We start from the raw sequence: 18,662 nt of genomic DNA, 5'->3' as shown, positions 1-18,662 counted from the left end.
GGAAAAATTGGCTAGGCACTAAAATTGCTATACTTTCAGAACGCCGTTCTGATGAAGCCTCCTGGAGGAGATCAGGCTGAAGGACAGAACTGTATATTGAAATTGTTGGTGGTTCATCTGCCAATGCAGCTGTAGGTGAATAAAGACCGAACATCTACAGCCACTGAAGCTAACAGATAGGTTGAGGAAGAGGAAAAAAAAAAATCTACTATGCTTGAGCATATTAGAAGGAGAAGGAGCTGCTATGTAAATTTTCGGAAGTTGCTGCTAGAATTCCGAGTTTTGCAGCAAAAACCATCTTGCCCGTGACTCAAATAGAAAGAAAACTGTATTCAAAGTATTCTAACTTCTTCCATGTTGAAATGTAATGTGGCCACCGCAAGAGAGAGATAGACTCCCAGCAACTAGATGTCTCAGAGCTCACAACATAGCAGATGCTATAGATAAGCAGAAGAGGTTGACAGTAATATGCAAATTTCAGTCTATGAATGCTCCAGAGAAATATACTGGTTAGAGCAGTGTTCTGCAAATATTCTCGAGACGCGGCACACTAAAAGGTAGTGGCTGTGGCTCAAAGTACCTGGAAGTGCAAGGGTATTGCTGTGAAGACATCACGTGCATGTGCGACATCATCATGTCGATGTCCACGTGTCTGTGAAGGCCCTCCAGGTGAGCCCTGAGACACCAGTGAGGGGTGCCAGAAGGGAAGAGAGCTAGAGAGAAGCATAGGTGCTAGTGCCCACTGATTGCTTACAGGATGTGCTTCTCGCTAAGAGAGGCACATCCTGTAGGCAGTCAGCTGGTGCCAGCGGATCTCCTCCTCCTCAGTGTACCGAGGCACACTAGAATGCCTTGGCACACAGTTTGAGATACACTGGATTAGAGACAAATATTTCCTTTTAAGTTGCTTTAGAGAAAAAGGAAGAAATTGGAAAAACAAAAAATCCTGATTGCCAGCATAAATTTTTGATAGTGGCGATGAAGTTGTTAAGGGGTTGTGTAGATTTGAACCCCTGACCTATGGAAGAGAGAAGCAGTGCCTTTAACCACTGAACTATAGGTGCTTCCTTGCAAGAATGTATGTGGGTCCATAAAACGCAGACAGGAATCTGCCTGTACCAGGAATCTAGTGCTCATGGGGAAACTGTAATATGTAAAAATGTGTCCCAATTGCTTCTTTTTTAAAAATATTAGTAAGCCTGATGTGCAAAAAGAAATTGAAGCGCTGTTCCAAACATGTAGGAACTCAGCAAGTGAGTCAGTAAGAGCTTTAAACAAAGCAGAACTATGCTGAGCTCATCATATATACTGAAGAAGATCTGGTCTTGGGAAGCAATTCCTTGTAAAGACAGTTCTAAAGAATGCTGGAAGAGTCAGGTATAGGTAAAGCCAAAGCAAAGTCTGAATGAAAGTTAAAAAGTCCAGTCTGAATAAAAATAGGATAATCTTTGCATCGATCCAATGATGACGAGGATCGATGAGTGGTAAGAAGCTCTTATGGATTGCTAACACTGATACTTAGAGGCCTCATAGTGAAAAACGCAATGGGCCAGTACCAAGGATTCCCTTGCTAACCTCAGCATGGTGTACCAAACTTCCTGTTGTAGGACTCATGTAGGCTTGCCTTAAATATGTACCGGTATCAGAAAGTGAATATTCAGTACCATCGGAGCAGAAGGTTGTCCCGATGCACATAGAAAGCTGAAGAAACAGTGGTGTTGTTGCATGGTCTGCATCAAATAACCGGATGCTGTTGAGACCTATGGCACCTTAAAGTATGCACCAGTATTAATGACTGAACAGGTGATCCCCTCGGTGTAGTAGGTTGACTCTGACTGCATGACTTCATCAGCATTCCAATCCCATAACTTCTCTGAGGTTCATTGTTCTTTCCCTTCCTATTGTTTTTTACCATAATTGTCTTCTCTTCTATAAATCAATTTGCATTTCATTCCCATCCTTTCCTCGTGTTTTATTATGTTTGTAAAGTTAGTCTTCAATATGTTTTGTAAGGTTTAGTTCTCTGTTTGTTTTGTTGCCCCCTTAATTTTGTATTTTAAAGATATGTTCATCGTTTAGAATTTTGAATAAGAGATTAATCAAATTTATAATAAACTTGAAACTTAAACTTGAGCTATTATAGAAGAAAGCCACCGACCTTAGAAATGGCCAGCAACAAAAAAATGTAACTACCGCTGCACAAGCCATTTCCACGGATGGAAAATAAAAGATGCGAAGTGGAAAGGCAACAAAAACTGAACAAGTTCAGTAAAAACAAACTTCTTTTCTATGCGGAAAATGAAGAACTGAGGGGCTCGAGCAGGTGCTGGGCGAGAAGGCACTCGTGCATTCGTGGTGCGGGCAGTCACAAAGGTTTTTTTCAACTTAAAGTGACAGTTCACTTGTCAAACTGTCCGTACCGGGCTCCATGGATGACGTCACCCATATGTGAGACTAACAGTTTAACTTTAGTGCCTTTTTTCTGAAAGGAAATTTTAAATTTTGAGCATTTGAACTAGTCTCCCAGGGCCTGGCCTACCAAACCAGTTACCCGGCTGCCTCATCTACCATCCACTGAGACTGAGAAATACTGGCTAGGTGAGCGATTGCACAGGATACGTAAAGAGCGGCGTCACTAGTATAGTAGTTCTCAATCTCCATCTGTTGGCAGAACACAGCAAACCTAATTTCTAGATTGTTCTGGTGGGATAAGGAATCTACGATTTACAATTTGTTCCACTATTCAACAGATTTCATAATACTTTAACTGGATTTCCATTATCTTTCCTGATAATTCACCACAAGAAAATAAAATGGTACAATGTGAATGATTTAATAAGCATGTCTTCCTACCTGTAAACAATACTGCAACATTCTGCATGGTCCAATAGCAACTCTTAAGCCCTCCAGTGCTCCCATCACAGCCTGAATAACATGAGGAGAAGTCTCAAATACATTGGGCCAGACGTAATTTAACAAGTGATTAAGAGAATCTTCACAACCAAACCCATAAACTCCGAGGGACATGTGCTGTACAACTGCACTGGCTGTCTGTCTGTGGACAAGGTCCCTGCAACAAAAAGATAAACAAATATATCACTACTTCATAATTTGTTAATTAAGGTAGGCAATAAAAGTTTTTAACATTAAGAAATAACAAAACAATCAACTCGCCCTAGCAATATATTTAAGGTGATAACTATGTATCAGGGTAGTATTTTATTTCTCTGTGATTTAAAGAACCATAAGAACATAAGAAGTTGCCTCTGCTGGGGCAGACCAGAGGTCCATCCTGCCCAGCGGTCCGCTCTCGCGGCGGCCCATCAGGCCTAGTTGCCTGAACAGTGTCAAACAAATAAAGGTCTTCTCTCAACTTAATTATTAGTATCTTTAAGAGGAATTTCAGTAGGCCACTTTGTACAATTTCTGTTGGTGTTTAGCCATGACACCAGAAGTCTCATTTCATATAAATTACACACAAAACAGTGTGTGAAGAACCTATGAAAATGCTGTGGCTCTACATCTGTACCAATTCTGATAAATGGGAACTACAGCAAGTGATGTCAGCTCTCTGTGGGCAAAACATGTTTCCCTGGAGATCTCATGTACAAATGAGTCATAAGGCTGAAATATTACATCACTGCCTACATTACTATAGGATTTGATAAGAAAAAATCAGGTTCTAACCTAACTAATCTTCTTTCTAGTAAACAGATACTCCATTTCTGAACCTGTGGGTTGTCAATCCCTTTTCATGAGAATTCTTGTAAGGAGCTTCATTAGCGTTCTTTTGCTCTGCTTCCCATCCTTCTGGGTTGTCCTTCAATTCCTCAGTTCATACCAAAACAGATAGTCAGCCCTGGAGAGAAAACAGAATAGGGAGGGGTACGGGGACACTTCCTGAGAGACATGTCTGTGTCAGCCTTGCATTGCCGAGTGCTGGTTGTCAACTAATGTCAGCAAAGGCATATGGGAGACTATATTAAATAGATCTGATCCTGGGCATGTCAGTGCAGACAGATCTAAGAAAAGACATTAGAATGCCACTAAATTACTTCTACATTACCAGTACTTGAGCTTGACAAAGAACCTTAACAAAAGGCAGGGAGGATCCAGATATTCAATAGAGGTGCTAAGGTCTGATGTTTAAAGCAATGAATGGCTCCAGCTGCATGTTCTTAAAGACAGATAGTCATTGTCAATCAGAAGCTAACTGTCACAGAAAGATACTGGAAGATAACAGAAACTCAAGTCTATGAGAGCAAGCTTAGCTCTTGTTTCTCTCTTTCACACCTCTCACACATTATTCAGACTTGAGTTTCTGTTATTTTCCAGTATCTTTCTGTGACAGTTGGCTTCTGATTGACAAAGACTATCTGTCTTTAAGAACATGCAGCTGGAGCCATTCGTTGCTTTATACTGTGGATCTATATGTTTGCGTGATAGGAAGGTGGTCTGTTGAGTAGTCGGAGTGTATTTGTTATTGGGCCAACTGATTTCGAAGGAGTAGGTGTAGTGATCCGACCAAAGGGAACGGTTCCATTTTCTGTTTAAGGTTTGAATATTTGGGTGTGAGGTCTGTTGGGACATATATGCTACGATATCCAGCTGGTGACCTTTTTCATGAGTAGCTTGAGGATCTAAGATTTTATATGTTAGGGCTTCTAGGTATGCTAGTACGGTTTCAGCATTTTTGCAGGATTGTTTTCAAGGTGAAGATTGAGGTCTCCTAGGAGGAGGTTGTTGGTAGTTGCTAGGGAGTTTCGATAGATAAATTCTTCAAATATTGCTTTGGCTGTGTTCCAGTTACTTGGGGTTATGTAGCATAGTATGCATGTGAGTGTTCCTTTAAGTGATGTGCTTGAGAGTTGACAGGCAAGTAAATCCATGTATTGGTCTGTTATTTTGTCTTGTAGGTATATGTTTATTGTGTCTCTGGCTATGATGGCAATTCCTCCTCCTCTCTTGTTTTCTCTGCATACCAGTGTCATTTTGTGGCTTTTTGGGCAGACTTCAGTTATTCTAGGGTCTGTTTCAGAGGTGAGCCAGGTCTCTGTGAGGAAAAGGCAGTCAAGGTTATCTTCTTCTATCCAGTTTTTTATGCGTTCTGTTTTAGGGCCAATAGCTCTGATGTTCATATAGGCGCATTTAAGAGGGGTGTATTCTATTGGTGAGTTGCTCATTGTTTTCAGGTATATGAGTGATCTTTGGTGGGGTGGTATTGTATGGATTTGTTGGTTTTCTAGTTGTTGATTTTGGGGAGAGTTGATATGTGAAGGGCTGATAATTTATGTTTCTGTTTAATATGAGATGCCAGTTTGGCTGGGTAATTCCTCTGGAGTTTGCTATGATAGGTATTGGATATATGTTGTGAGCAGAAATATCAGAAGGATTGCTTGAGAATAACTTAAGTGTGGTTCTCATGGTGGTGCAAGATGAGAAGCTCACTGTACCTGACATATCTAGTATTGTATAAGATTGAGGGTAGGACAGTTATAATATCTTAGTCAATTCTAATAATGTCTGCTACTGGTTTTGGTGCGGCCCTGGTGTCTCCCTCGTGCTCACATTTATCCTCAGCTGGATTGGGGGAAGGAAGGAGAAGGTGCCAGGTACCCTGCTGGAAAGGGCTCCCGAACTGGCCGTTGGTGCTGAGCGCCGGATTGCACTTCTCCTCTGTTGGTTCTCCCTTGCTGGAACGGGGGAGGAGTGGAGATGGTGTCGGGTGCCCTGCTGGAAAGGGCTCCCGAACTGACCGTTGGTGCTGAGCGCCGGATTGCACTTCTCTGTCGGTTCTCCCTTGCTGGAACGGGGGAGGGGTGGAGATGGTGTCGGGTGCCCTGCTGGAAAGGGCTCCCGAATTAGTTAATCTTCTTTCTAGTAGACAGACACCATTCCTGAAGCTCGCCCTGTCAGATGTTCATTTGCCTGCTTACTGCTGAAGAGATACCATAGAATCCAGACATATTGTTTCTTTCCTTTATCCAGCCTCAACAAAGATAAGAGGATGTGACTTGCATTGAAGACGCTAGGGGATATCTATAAAAATCGCCTATACTCTTTTAGTGCAGGTTGCACTCAAGTTGGTGACTTGTTTGTTTTTCACCTTGTTAGGTAGAGTTTAGGGGTTGAAGAACATATGATTTCACCACATTCTCTAGAAACATATTCCAGTATTTAATTACACGAAATATTTTCTCTGGTTTGTTTAAAACTTAGTAGCTTCATCGCATGGCCCTAGTTCTAGTATTTTTGGAAAGAGTAAACAAGAATTCATATCTACTCTTTCCATGCCACTATTTTATAGACCTCCATCATATCACCTCTGAGCCATCTCTTATCCAAGCTGAAGAGCCATAGACACTTTAGCCTCTCCTCATAAGAAAATTGTCCCATTCCTTTTATCATTTTCCTCGTCCTTCTCTGTACCTTTTCTAATTCTGCAATACCTTTTTTGAGATACGGTAACCAGAACTGCACACAGTATTCAAGGTGCGGCTGTACTATAGAGTGATACAAGGGCATTATAACATTTTTATCTTTGTTTTCCATTCCTTTCCTGTTCATTTCTAACATTTTTTATTTGCTTTCTTAGCCACCGCTGCACAATGGAGCTGAGGATTTCAACGTATCCTCAACAATGACACCTAGATCTTTTTTCTGGGCAGTGAGGCTCCTAACATGGAACCCTGCATCACGTAGCTATAGTTCAGGTTCCTCTTTCCCACATGCATCACTTTACGCTTGCTCACATTAAACATCATCTGCCGTTCTGATGCCCAGTCTTACAAGGTCCTCTTGCAATTTTTTCACAATCCTCTTGTGATTTAATAACTTTTAACAATTTTGTGTTATCAGCAAATTTAATTATCTCACTAGTTATTCCCATCTTTAGATCAATAAATATGTTAAAAAGAAGCAGTCCCAGCACAGGGGTGAAGTTTACAAGTGTCAGCCGATGTGCAGCAGCCATCTTTGCGTGGGTGCTGGTGAGCATGAAGAGTGTCAATGTTATGTAAGTGGAATTAGGCTACTTATTTTGTACAGTAAATTTTCATTTTTCTTTTGCTGTGTGCTGTTTTAAAAAAAAATTATTTTACAGGCTTAGTCCTGCTGGCCATCATCAGTCAGACGGGTGACGAGTATATATCCAGCCTCACACGCTAAAAGATAAGTGACTTTTGTTAAGATTATTCAACTAAGTAAAAGATACATTGAACTGTCTATGCACAATTGTTTTTTTGAATTATTACCGGAGATTTTTATACCTATTTGGGATCTTACAAAAAACTATCCTAGGAAGACCAAGGCTAATCCAAAACACAGCTGTCCACTTAATTTTTGGATTGAAAAAACAGGAACATGTCAGCCCTTATTACCGTCAGCTGCACTGGTTGCCAATAGAAGCTAGAATACTTTTTAAATTTGCTTGCATTTGCTATAAATTATTTGGATTAGCTCCATCTTATCTTTTCTCTCATTTTGAAATGTATAGTCCAATTAAGTCTACTCGACATTCTGATTTATTCACTTTTCCTAATCCCAAAAACTGTAGTTATAAAAAGTTTTTTGAACGATCTTTGGCCTATCAAGCAGGTAAATTCATGCAAGGTTAGATGATCTGATTTGACAAAATGCATCTTATTGCACTTTTAGGAAATCAGTTAAGACTTATTTGTTCAAAAAATTTGTTACTTGATTGACAACTACGTCAGTTCTCATACTGTAGTTCTGTAAATGGAATATTGTATTGTGCCTTCCTAAGTGTTACATTACATTACATTACATTACATTACATTAGTGATTTCTATTCCGCTTGTACCTTGCGGTTCAAAGCGGATTACATAAGAAGAAGCTGGACATTTCCAGGAGGGTACATGACATTTAGGGTAAGACATAGTTACAGAATGAGTATAGACTTGGTAACATTGGATGAGAGCAGTTATATTACATTACATATCAAATCTTTTTCCAGTTTTTGGTCGGTTGAGGATTTGGTGTCAGGGAGTGGGTAACCTGGTCGGTGTATGTGGAAGAGGAGATTAGGTGTTATGAATATGCTTTTTGAAAAGTAGCGTTTTGAGTTCTTTGCGGAATGCTTTGAAGTCAGATGTTGAGGTTAATAATCTGGTTATGGAGGGTTCGAGTTTTGCTGCATGCGTTGCTATGAGGTTATCGTAAAGCTTTTTACGATGAGTGCCGTTGAGTGGTGGGTATGAGAATGGTGTCAGTGTTCTTCTTATTCTGGGTGGAAGGTTCCGGTGTAGGCGATCGATTAGATAGGCAGGTGCTGTACCGTTGAGTACTTTGAAGATTAGACAGTATAGTTTGAATTGGATTCTGGCTCTGATCGGTAGCCAATGTGAGTCTAGGTAGGCGTTAGTTATGTGGTCATATTTTCCGAGGGAATAGATTAGTCTGAGAGCCGTGTTCTGAATGGTCTGTAGTTTTTTGATCATTTTTGTAGGACATGGTAGATATAGGATATTGCAGTAGTCCACAAGTCCTAGTACCAGGGATTGAACAATGATCCTGTAGTGTTCTTTGTCGAAGAATTTCCTTATTTTTCGTAAGTTGCGCATTGTGAAGAATGCTTTTTGGGTAGTTTTGTTGATTTGAGTCTGCATAGTGCAGCATCTATCTATCAGCACTCCCAGGATTTTGAGGGAGGTCTGGATTGGGTATTTGGTAGTTTTGATTTCCAGGTCTGATATGGATGGGATTTTGTCCATTTCAAGCATTAAGAATTTGGTTTTATCCGAGTTTAGTTTTAATTTGTGGTTTGTCATCCATTTTTTCTACTTCGTCCAGTATTGTTTCCAAGTGTCCAGTAGCGGAGTTGTCTTGGGTTTCGAAGGGGAGGAGGATAGTTATGTCGTCTGCGTAACTGAAGGATGTTACGTTTAGGTTGTCTAGAGTGGTACCAAGGGAAGAGATGTAGAGGTTGAATAGAATGGGCGAAAGTGGAGAGCCCTGAGGGACTCCACATGGATTAGACCATGTGTTGGATTTCGTGTCGTTTATCTTAACTCTGTAAGTTCTTGTTTTAAGGTATCCTTGGAACCAGTTGTACACCACCCCTGAGATCCCTATTGCGTCAAGTATCTGGAGTAGTATGGTATGATCAACTAGATCAAAGGCTGCGGAAAGATCTAGTTGGATAATTAGGATCCTGTGACCTTTACTGAGGTGTTGTCGGGCTATGTCCAGTAGTGTTGCTAGTAGAGTTTCCGTGCTGTGGTAAGATCTAAATCCTGATTGGGATGAGTGAAGTATATTGTGGTCTGCTAGGTAGTTAGAGAGGTATTGAGCCACGAGTCCTTCAATCAGCTTGACATAGAGTGGGATTGAAGCGATCGGTCTGTAGTTGGTAGGTGTGTCTACAGGGCCTTTTTGGTCTTTCAATATGGGTGTGATTATGATCTCTCCTAGATCTTGTGGGAATTGGCCTTCTATGAGAGTGCTTTGTATCCACTGCATGAGGCTGGTTTTGAATTTAGGGGAGGCATTTGTGAGTAGATACGATGGGCAGTTGTTCAATTCGCATGAGGTGTGGCTGTATTTTTTATATAGTCGGTTCAGTTCAGGCCATTGGAGAGTTGGGAAGGTGGTCCATGTTCTATCTGCTGTTATGGCTTCTTCTGTTGTGGGGGTAGTTATTAACTCGTTGAGTATGGTAGTTGAGTTCTATCACTGAAATGTTCAGTCCTCTTACTTTGTGAACCGCCTAGAACTCTTCGGGTGTTGGCGGTATAGAAAAATAAAGTTATTGTTATGAAGTGATTTGCCCTCTCTAGTTGGTGAAGGGTTTCTCCCTAACGGGGTTCTGAGGCTTTTCCTCTGTATAAATAAGATTAACCTAGCCTTTTTCTTACAGTTTTTGCATAGCTGGTATTTTGAACCCCACTATTTATCCTTTTCCATCAAGAATATTGACCATTTAAACCTACTTTGCTTTTTGTCTTTCAACCAGTTCTTAATCCATAATAGAACCTTAAAAGTGGGGCCCCGCAAGCTGTGTCTCAAACATATGTGCCCCAAAAACTATGTCCTGGCAGGCCTGAATACTTGCCCAGTAGTGTCGGCACAAAGGAATGCAGGTGGGTCACACTGCAGCTTTACAAACACCCTGAGGCAACACAAGAGAGTACTCCGCCCAAGTGGCCTGCCCTTTGGTTGAATCAGCCTTAAGGAAGGCCAGAATAGGTCTCTTTGCAAAAGATATGCCAATGCCACTGCTTCTTTGATCCACCTAGCAATTGTGGCCTTAGAGGTTGCCTCCTCTATATATGATTACCTCCCAGCAGAATAAATCTGACTTTCAAAACTCCTGCATCCATACATATACACCATTCTGTAAACATCCAATTTTTGCAATTGCTTTTGCTCCACCCAGCACCGGTAAAGAAATGAGATGAAAGTCAGAAACCACCTTGGGGATAGTATTGACCAGAGGATCTCTCATTCCTTATAAAACACCAGAAAAGACTCGTGACACAAAAGCGCCTGCAATTCTGAAATGCAATGAGTGGAAGTTATGGCCTTCAAGGTCAAATTGAAGAACATAAGAATTACCCTTCAGCAGTTCAAATGGAGGATGGACAAATACTGAAAAAAATAGATTAAAGTTCCAGAGAGGCAGAGAGGGGCAAACAAAGATGATGCACCACACACAGAAAATATACAAAATTTGGAAGAGCTGTCAAGTGTTTACCTTGGACCAAGCCTCAAAAAAACAAACAAACAAACAAACAAAAAAAAACAGAGCAGCCATCTGCACACACAAGGAAGTTAGAGCAGATCCTTGTCCAAAGCATCCTGCAAGAATTTAAAGATGTGAGGTAAAGACGCTTGAAACAGGGAAACATGGCGATACATACACCTGCTTTCAAAGATATGCCATACACAAATATAAGCAAGGGACTTAAGAGCACTCCATGGCATCTCACTCACTATACCAGAATATCCCCACTTTCATATGCAAGCATTTTCAAGACCCAAGCCTTAAGACAGAATGTAACTGGATCAAACATGCACACTGGACCTTGAAAAAGATACTACTACAAGACCGGCAGTGGAAGAGGGATGTCTACTGGTAGGTGAACCAAGTCTTCATATCATGGTCTGCAGGGCTAATACAGTGCTACCAACACAACCAAACCCTCATGGTAGCCACATAAAGGAGCTCTGAAACAGGCCATGGCTATACCAGCGCATCTAAGCCTTCTGAGTGACACTCAGTGTGGCAAATGAAGCGCAGAGCTTTAGCATCACAAAAAGTATCCGTCAGATCCATGATCAGAGTGCCCCACCTTTAGACAATCAAACTGAAGGCGCCTACTCCCAAAGACCATCCCCTGGGATCTATCACATTCCTATTGAGAGAACCAACTTGCACATTTTCCACACCAGATACATGCACTGCATACAGATCCGTAAAATTAATCTATCCACACTATTAAGACAGCTGCCTCCTATTCCACTAAATGGCTCTTGACTGACTGACACACACTACTGCAGTCGTATTCTCTAATAAAATTCATACTGCCTTGCCTCAGAGAAAATGGTGAAAGGCAACAGGGCTAGGTTAAAAGTCTTGGTCTCCAACTGATTGATCAACCAATGAGCCTCCACTGACCAGACCAATGTGTCCCCCAGTCAGAAAGACTATCATCCATCGTGACCATTGTCCACTGTGGCAGATTCAAAGACATGCCTCACAAGAGATAGTTGAATCCAGCCACCACTATGAGTTGTGCAAGACACCTCCCATGGATGGAACTAGGGAGATTACCTCAACAGAAGCAAGTCCTGCTGCACTACTTCGAGGCTTGTCGCCATGGACCCCAACATTTGGGTATAATCCCCCTCCAGGGGGGAACAAAAATTATAGAAGGGTCCGAATTTGCAACTGAAGCTTCTCAATCCGGCCTTCTGGAGAAACACACATCCTAGCTAAGTGTTGAATCAAGAACTCAAACTCTAACTGCTACGATGACGTCAGATGACATTTGGCCAGATTGACCACCCAGTTCAAGACTGCAAAAACTGAAAAGTGGCACTTAGAAAGCAAAAATATTTTGCAGAATTGGTTATTCAAATTGACTGTCTTCTGGAGTTTTGTTCTAAACAGTAATGAGATGTAAATGTACAAGTATATATTGAGGACAAAGTAGTCGCTTTGCAGATGTCTTCAATAAAGGGAGAGTGGAAATGAGCTACTGAGGTAGCCATAGCTCGTACACTGTGGGCTGTCAAATGGTTTTGCAGCCATCAGCCAGCCTGAGAATACAATGAAGGAGATACAATCTGCTAGCCAAGTGGATATACCGTATTTTTCACTCTTTAAGATGCACATTTCACCCCCCCCCCCAAAAGTGGGTTGGAAATAAGGGTGAGTCTTATGGAGCGGAATACCCAACCCCCCCCCACCAGTGGAGCAACTGCAGAAGATTATAATGTTACAGAGATGTGCTGCGAGAGCTTATCTGTCGCTTGAGACCACGGAGAAGCGAGGGCCCACTGAGGGAGTGCAAAGATGCAGTCTGGCAAGTGGGGTGTAACGAACTGTGGAGGTCATGTGTCCTTGAAGAACCATCACGTGCTTCGCAGAGATTGTTTGGAACTGAAACATCTGCTGGCAGAGATGAAGTAGAGCGGTTAGGCGATCTGGAGGAAGAAATGCCCTCATGAGCGTAGTATCCAGAATAGCCCCGATGAACTGGACAACTGAGTCAGCTGCAGGTTGGACTTTGGGAAATTGATTTCAAAGCCCAAGGCTTGAAGGAAAGAAATGGTGAGTCATTGCCAGAGTCACCTCCTGAGATGATGAGGCCTTGATCAACCAGTTGTCCAGATAAAAAAACACCTGTAGACCTTGGGATCAGAGGGCTGCTGCCACTACAATTAAGCACTTCGTGAAGACTCTGGGAGAAGATGCCAGGCTGAACGGAAAGATGTAATAAGCTCCCAACGATTGATGTAAATCTGAAATTGTCCCCCTATTGGCTGAGGCAGAGATTGAAGAAGAGGAATAGTGAATATGCTCTGAAGGAATACGTCAAAAAGGCTGGGCAGGCTTTTGAGGAGCAGCCAGTTTCTTAGGCTGTTGATGTGGCTGTCTACGAGATGGAGGAGGAGCAGGAGCAGTAGCCTTTGCAGTAAATCTGCACTGGTAAGAAGAAGCAGACTTAAAAGGGAGAGCAGGTATATGTTTTTTTTTAGGCTTCACCAGCAAGTCCCATCTGGTCTCGTGAGAAGACAGGTTTTGCGTGGCAGTGTTGGTGGACTCTGAAAAGCTCATCACCAAGGCATGGAGCATTGGCTAGACGGTCTTGGTGGTTAACATCAAGGTCTGAAACATGCAACCATGCAAGACGTCTCACAGCCACCAACATAGCAGCCGCTCGAGAGGCGAGTTCAAAGGTGTCATAAGTGGATCTCACCATATATTTACAAAGCTGTACGATAGTAGAGACAAGATACTGAAAATTCTTGGCTTTACGTGCAGGGATGCATTTGTGAAAAAATGAGAATTGTTTGACCAGGTGTTTCAGGTAGCAGGAAAATAAATTGTAGTTTCCTGCCCTGTTCGCCAACATTGAGTTTTGGTAGAGGCGCCTGCCAAACTTGTCCATTGTCTTTCCCTCTCTACCAGGAGGAACACACGCATACATACTAGCCCCAGATTTTTTCAGTGTGGACTCCACCACTAGGGACTCATAGGGTAGTTGAGGCTTATCAAAGCCCGGCAATGGCACCACCTTGTATAGATTTTCCAGCTTTATGGGAGCTACTGGTACAAAAAGAGGAGTCTCAAAGTTCTTAGAGAAAGTTTCTTGAAGGATGACATGGAGAGGAAGCTTTAGCATTTCCTTAGGAGGAAGGTCATAATCTAGAGTTTCCAAATATTCTTTGATATATTTGGAATCTGCCTGTCTTTTGCCTCTTGCGCAGAAATCTGGAGAATGAAAGCTTCTCTGAAGGAGACGAGGTTCTGGTTGGTAAACAGCGAGGGGAACCAGAAGCAGAAGAAACCTCCTCTGTAGTAAATGAGGATTCTGGGTCAGAATCTCCCAACAGATCAGAATCTCTTAGGAGAGAAGATGTATGGTGGGATCGGTGCTGGTGGGTCGATGTTGAGGCCTTAAGATATTTAGACTTGTGTGAGGCCTTGCCTGACCGTGCTGGAGTTGCCTCCCGAGATGTTGAGGAGTGGTGCCGGAGTGGTAAAATGCTCAACTCCCTTGTCGAGGATGTCTGCACCGGAGGAGTAGCAGTAACAGGAGTGGTCGGTGTCGTGAGCAACTCAGACCGGACCAGTTCCTGGGGAGTCGGTGCCGACAGCTGCACAAGTGGGGATGGCACCAAGAGGTGAAAATGCTCCCCTAGTTCTTTTGCTTAAGGGAAGGCACCGGTAACGTTTCTTTTTTGCCTGTATGGTTGGCTTTACGACATGGTCCAGGGATGAGGAGGCCAAAGAAGAGGCACTCACTGATAGAGCCATGTGTTTACGGGACTTACGCGAGGTCGGCATGATTTGGCTTAATGCAGCTTTGACTTGCATCCCAGAGGGGGACATGGAAGGCTTCTTAGCTGGCTTACCCAGAGACATCATGAACTGCGGCACTGGAGTTAAAGTTGGTGGATCCACTGTAGTTGAAGAATTCGGTGTGGTCTTGGTCAGCATGGGTAGTGTCAACGATGAAGTCGGCTCCGCTTCCATTGCGACACCAAAAAGCTGTTTTGAAGCAAGTAGTTTTTTTAAGGTGTGCTTCTAGAGAGAAGAGCAGCGTGAGCAAGACAGTGCTCGGGCCCCAGGCACTGGAGGCACCAGCGGTGAGGATCAGTCAGGGATATGGCCCGAGCACAGCAACCACACTTTTTGAAATCCGTCGGCAGGTAGGACATGGACAGGAAGATCAGCATCGAAAAATTGAATTCGATGTTGGAAAGAATTTAGAAGGCCCCGCCAGGCCAAAAGCCCGCAATGGCAAAAGAAAAAAGGGGGATTCTGCTCACTTTGTTTTTTTTAACTGGGGAAGAAGGAGAAGAAAAAAGTGACAAAAGTCACAAGCTGCGAGAGCGGGAAGGCAGCGAAAAGAGACAAAACCTTTCAATGAACGTTGAAATGCGACTTCTTAGCTCCGCAGAAGCTAAGAAGCTAAAGGAATCACGCGCCTATGTCGCCCATGAACGGTGTGGGCTGATCACAAACTTTCTAAACTTAAAGTTGCAGTTCACTTTTCAAGTGTCCTTACCGGGGCTCCATCGGTGACGTCAGCCATGAGTGAGAATATGCTGTCTACTTGTCCTGGGATAAAGAGTTTTACCTAATGCAAAATTGTCATTTCTTTAATAAGACATTAACTATTTTTTCTGAGGCCCTCTAAATACCTACAAATTCAAAATGTGGCCCTGCAAAGGGTTTGAGTTTGAGACCACTGCTTTAGAACAATTCATTTATTAAAAGTACCTTTCTTGTTTTGTTTATATTTTTATACCCATTTGAGGGGTTTTTTTTTGGGGGGGGGGTTGCCTTTATTTAGTTTTAGTTTTGTTCTTCACACCATGTTCCAATCCCTTATTGATCTTTTTACACATTATTATGCGCGGCATGACGACGCCAACTAGAGTATGAAGATGTCTCATGCTAACTCCATTTTTAAACTAATCTGAAGGTGGGTTTCTTAGTGTTTTAGTTTAAATGTTTTACATGAAAACCTGTTTTAGTTACAATGTTTTTAATTTCATTTTCATTTGTTTTACTTTGTTGGAAGGGGTGATCTTTTTATGATGCCATTGTTTTCGCACTCTTTTCCCATTTTTTAAGGTGTTACAGTTTATCACGTCTCATTCTAGCTAATAACACTACCTGCACGTGAACTCCGCCACACTTCTTGGGACCGGTGAATATTGCATAATCAGCTTCTTCCTTTTTAAAACGATTCTTTGTTGATTTTCTTTTCATATCTTTTATGTTTGCCTACAATAGTTTTTTTTGTTTGTTGCCCACAGAATATTTTGTTTTCTCGCAATTCTTTATACAAGTTAAGAGGTATTTGCTTTACTGTCCAATGTTTCTTTTTTTTTTATTTGAGGGATCATATTTCTTCATATAAGCTTTTTAAATGAGCACTCTTTTCCTTGTGAAGTTTGGTGGGTTTTTAGTTTACATGGTCATTTGTGGTGATTTTTATGTATTTGGCTGACAAGTTTTTCATTTTTTGCTTTTGTTCTGTTTTATAGCAATCCTTTTTATGGTTCATATGCAACGCGTGAAAAACAAAGGCGCGCCTGGACAATTGAGCGCAGCGCGGAGGTGCGCGCACGCTACAAAATACTGTTTTTAGGGGCTCTCAACGGGGTTTTTGTTGGGGAAACCCCCCCACTTTACTTAATAGACATGGCGCTGGCGTTATGGGGGGGTTTGAGGGGTTGTAACCCTCCACATTTACTGTAAACTTAACTTTTTCCCTAAAAACAGTGAAAAAAGTGAAGTTTTCAGTAAAATGTGGGGGGTTACAACCAGTGTTCCCTCTAAGCGGGTCGGAGTGTTGTGAGCAAACTTTTTTTCACCGTGAGCCAAAAATATCGGGCGCAGCAAGTTATGAGCCAACTCGCCCGATTCTCCTCTCGCCGCCCTGCCATCTGCCGTACGCCTCTTCCGATCGTGCGCTGTGACGAGAAACGTGATGCGCTGCGATGTAATATTTTGTGCGCCAGCGCACGCCAGCTGCAGCTTAGCGGGAACACTGGTTCAAATGGTTTTATTTATTTCCCACATATTTATTTTTGTTATACGCATTGAAAACTATTTGATATTGCGTTTAAATCAAAATCTCAATAAACTTGAAACGAGTGCCCGTGGAGATTGTGGGAGGGTTTAAATACTCAAAACTTAGAAGAGTTTTTGCTACGCCAGCTTTCTGGTATCTTACATCAGTGGCGTAACCTAGCATATGTAACATCCGGGGCCATCATTTTTTTGGACCCCCCCCCCCCCCCCCCATCTGTAAAGAAAAACATGATTTTTAGTAACAAAACACACGTCACACATGAGTACTAGGAAAAGGCAGCATCTTACATATTGCAGTGAGCATACTCAATACACCCATTGTAAAACTAAAACAAGCCAGACCAGCACAGATCAATCCTACACCGTCAATCCTAACAGAAACCATGTCTTTCGAACACACAGAACACAGAAAACACCTTCGCCTAGTAAGGCTAATATGTAATCACAAACTAACCCCCTCCCCTCTTTTACAAAACTGTAGTGTGGATTTTAGCTACGAGGTAACAGCTCTGATGCTCATAAAATTCTGAGCATCAGAGCTGCTACCACCAAGGCTGGTGCTAATAAAACGCTTCACAGTTTTGTAAAAGGGGGGATAAAATAATAAATACATAGACAAAGGTTTAAATTGAACCAGCTGGACTCTGCATACAATGCTTCACAGAAACAGTGACACATGTCTCCTAAAGCAATAAATAAATAGAAATTTTTTTTCTACCTTTGTCCTTCTGTGGTTTATCCTTTCTTCATCTTCTTTGTAACTCTCTTCCTTCCATCCACTGTCTGACGTCTCTCTTCCCCTATATGGCATTTCTCTCCTTCTATGGCCCCTTCCAGAAACTGTATGCCTCCCCCTTCCATCTCTCCTATTCACCCCATTGGTCTGGCATCTCTCTTCCTCGCCTTCCCCTCTCCCACACCTCTCCTCATAGTCTGGTATCTCCCCTTCCCCCTGATTCTCTGGCATCTCTCTCCTTTCCTTTTCTTCCATCTTTCGCTCCCCCTCCATGCTCTCACATCTCCCCCTTCCTTTTCCCTTAGACTGGCATACCTTCCTCCTACGCTCCAAGCCCTGGCATCTCCTTTAATTCCCTCCCTCATCTTCCTTCTCCCTCCAGCTGGGTACCGCAACACTCTTCCCTGCAGCTCTGCACTTCCCCACAATTGCCATGCTTCGGTTCCTCTTCTTCCTTCCTTCCTCCCCCCCCCCCCGCGGGACCCTGCGGCACCATCAACTCTTACTCCCTCTAATGTCGGCCCTGCAGCTCCAGACTTCCTCGCACCTTCTCCCCTCCCCCTTTGGATCGCTATTATTTTAAATGTTATAGCCGCGGAGCTGTATCCATCAGTGGAGATGTCTAACCTCGGCCTGCCCCGGAACTCTTACTGCAGCAGCCGCCCGTCTAGGCAGGAACAGGAAGTCACTGTTGCAGTAAGAGTTCCGGGGCAGGCCGAGGTTAGACATCTGCACTGATGGATACAGCTCCGCGGCTATAACATTTAAAATAATAGCGATCCAAAGGGGAGGGGAGAAGGTGCGAGGAAGTCTGGAGCTGCAGGGCCGACATTAGAGGGAGTAAGAGTTGATGGTGCCGCAGGGTCCCGCGGGGGGGGGGGGGGGAGGAAGGAAGGAAGAAGAGGAACCGAAGCATGGCAATTGTGGGGAAGTGCAATCCCCCCAATGCGTCCCCTTACCTTACCGACGCGTGTGTGCGCTGTGAAGAGAAACTTTGCGCTGCGATGTAATATTTTGTGCGCGAGCGCTGGCCAGCGCAGCTTAGCGGGAACACTGGTTACAACCCCCCAAAACGCGGTGCGTTATCTATTAAGTAAAGTGGGGGGTTCCCCCCCACACCCCCCCCCC

At 43.0% G+C, this 18,662-nt stretch overlaps 1 protein-coding gene across 3 annotated transcripts in view; it reads right to left on the bottom strand.

Annotated features, from left to right (window-relative positions):
• The window catches only part of SF3B1 (splicing factor 3b subunit 1), a 236,498-nt gene that overhangs the window by 9,726 nt on the left and 208,110 nt on the right, over positions 1 to 18,662 (bottom strand). For all 3 annotated transcript variants that reach the window (XM_033947227.1, XM_033947229.1, XM_033947228.1), the window contains one exon: positions 2,854 to 3,070. In XM_033947227.1, coding sequence (XP_033803118.1) covers positions 2,854 to 3,070 — 217 coding nt within the window. The remainder of the gene's footprint in view (positions 1 to 2,853; positions 3,071 to 18,662) is intronic.

The sequence above is a fragment of the Geotrypetes seraphini genome, chromosome 5 (assembly GCF_902459505.1).
Source record: "Geotrypetes seraphini chromosome 5, aGeoSer1.1, whole genome shotgun sequence".
NCBI classification, from domain to species: domain Eukaryota; kingdom Metazoa; phylum Chordata; class Amphibia; order Gymnophiona; family Dermophiidae; genus Geotrypetes; species Geotrypetes seraphini.
This window is presented reverse-complemented; position numbering and strand designations above follow the sequence as displayed.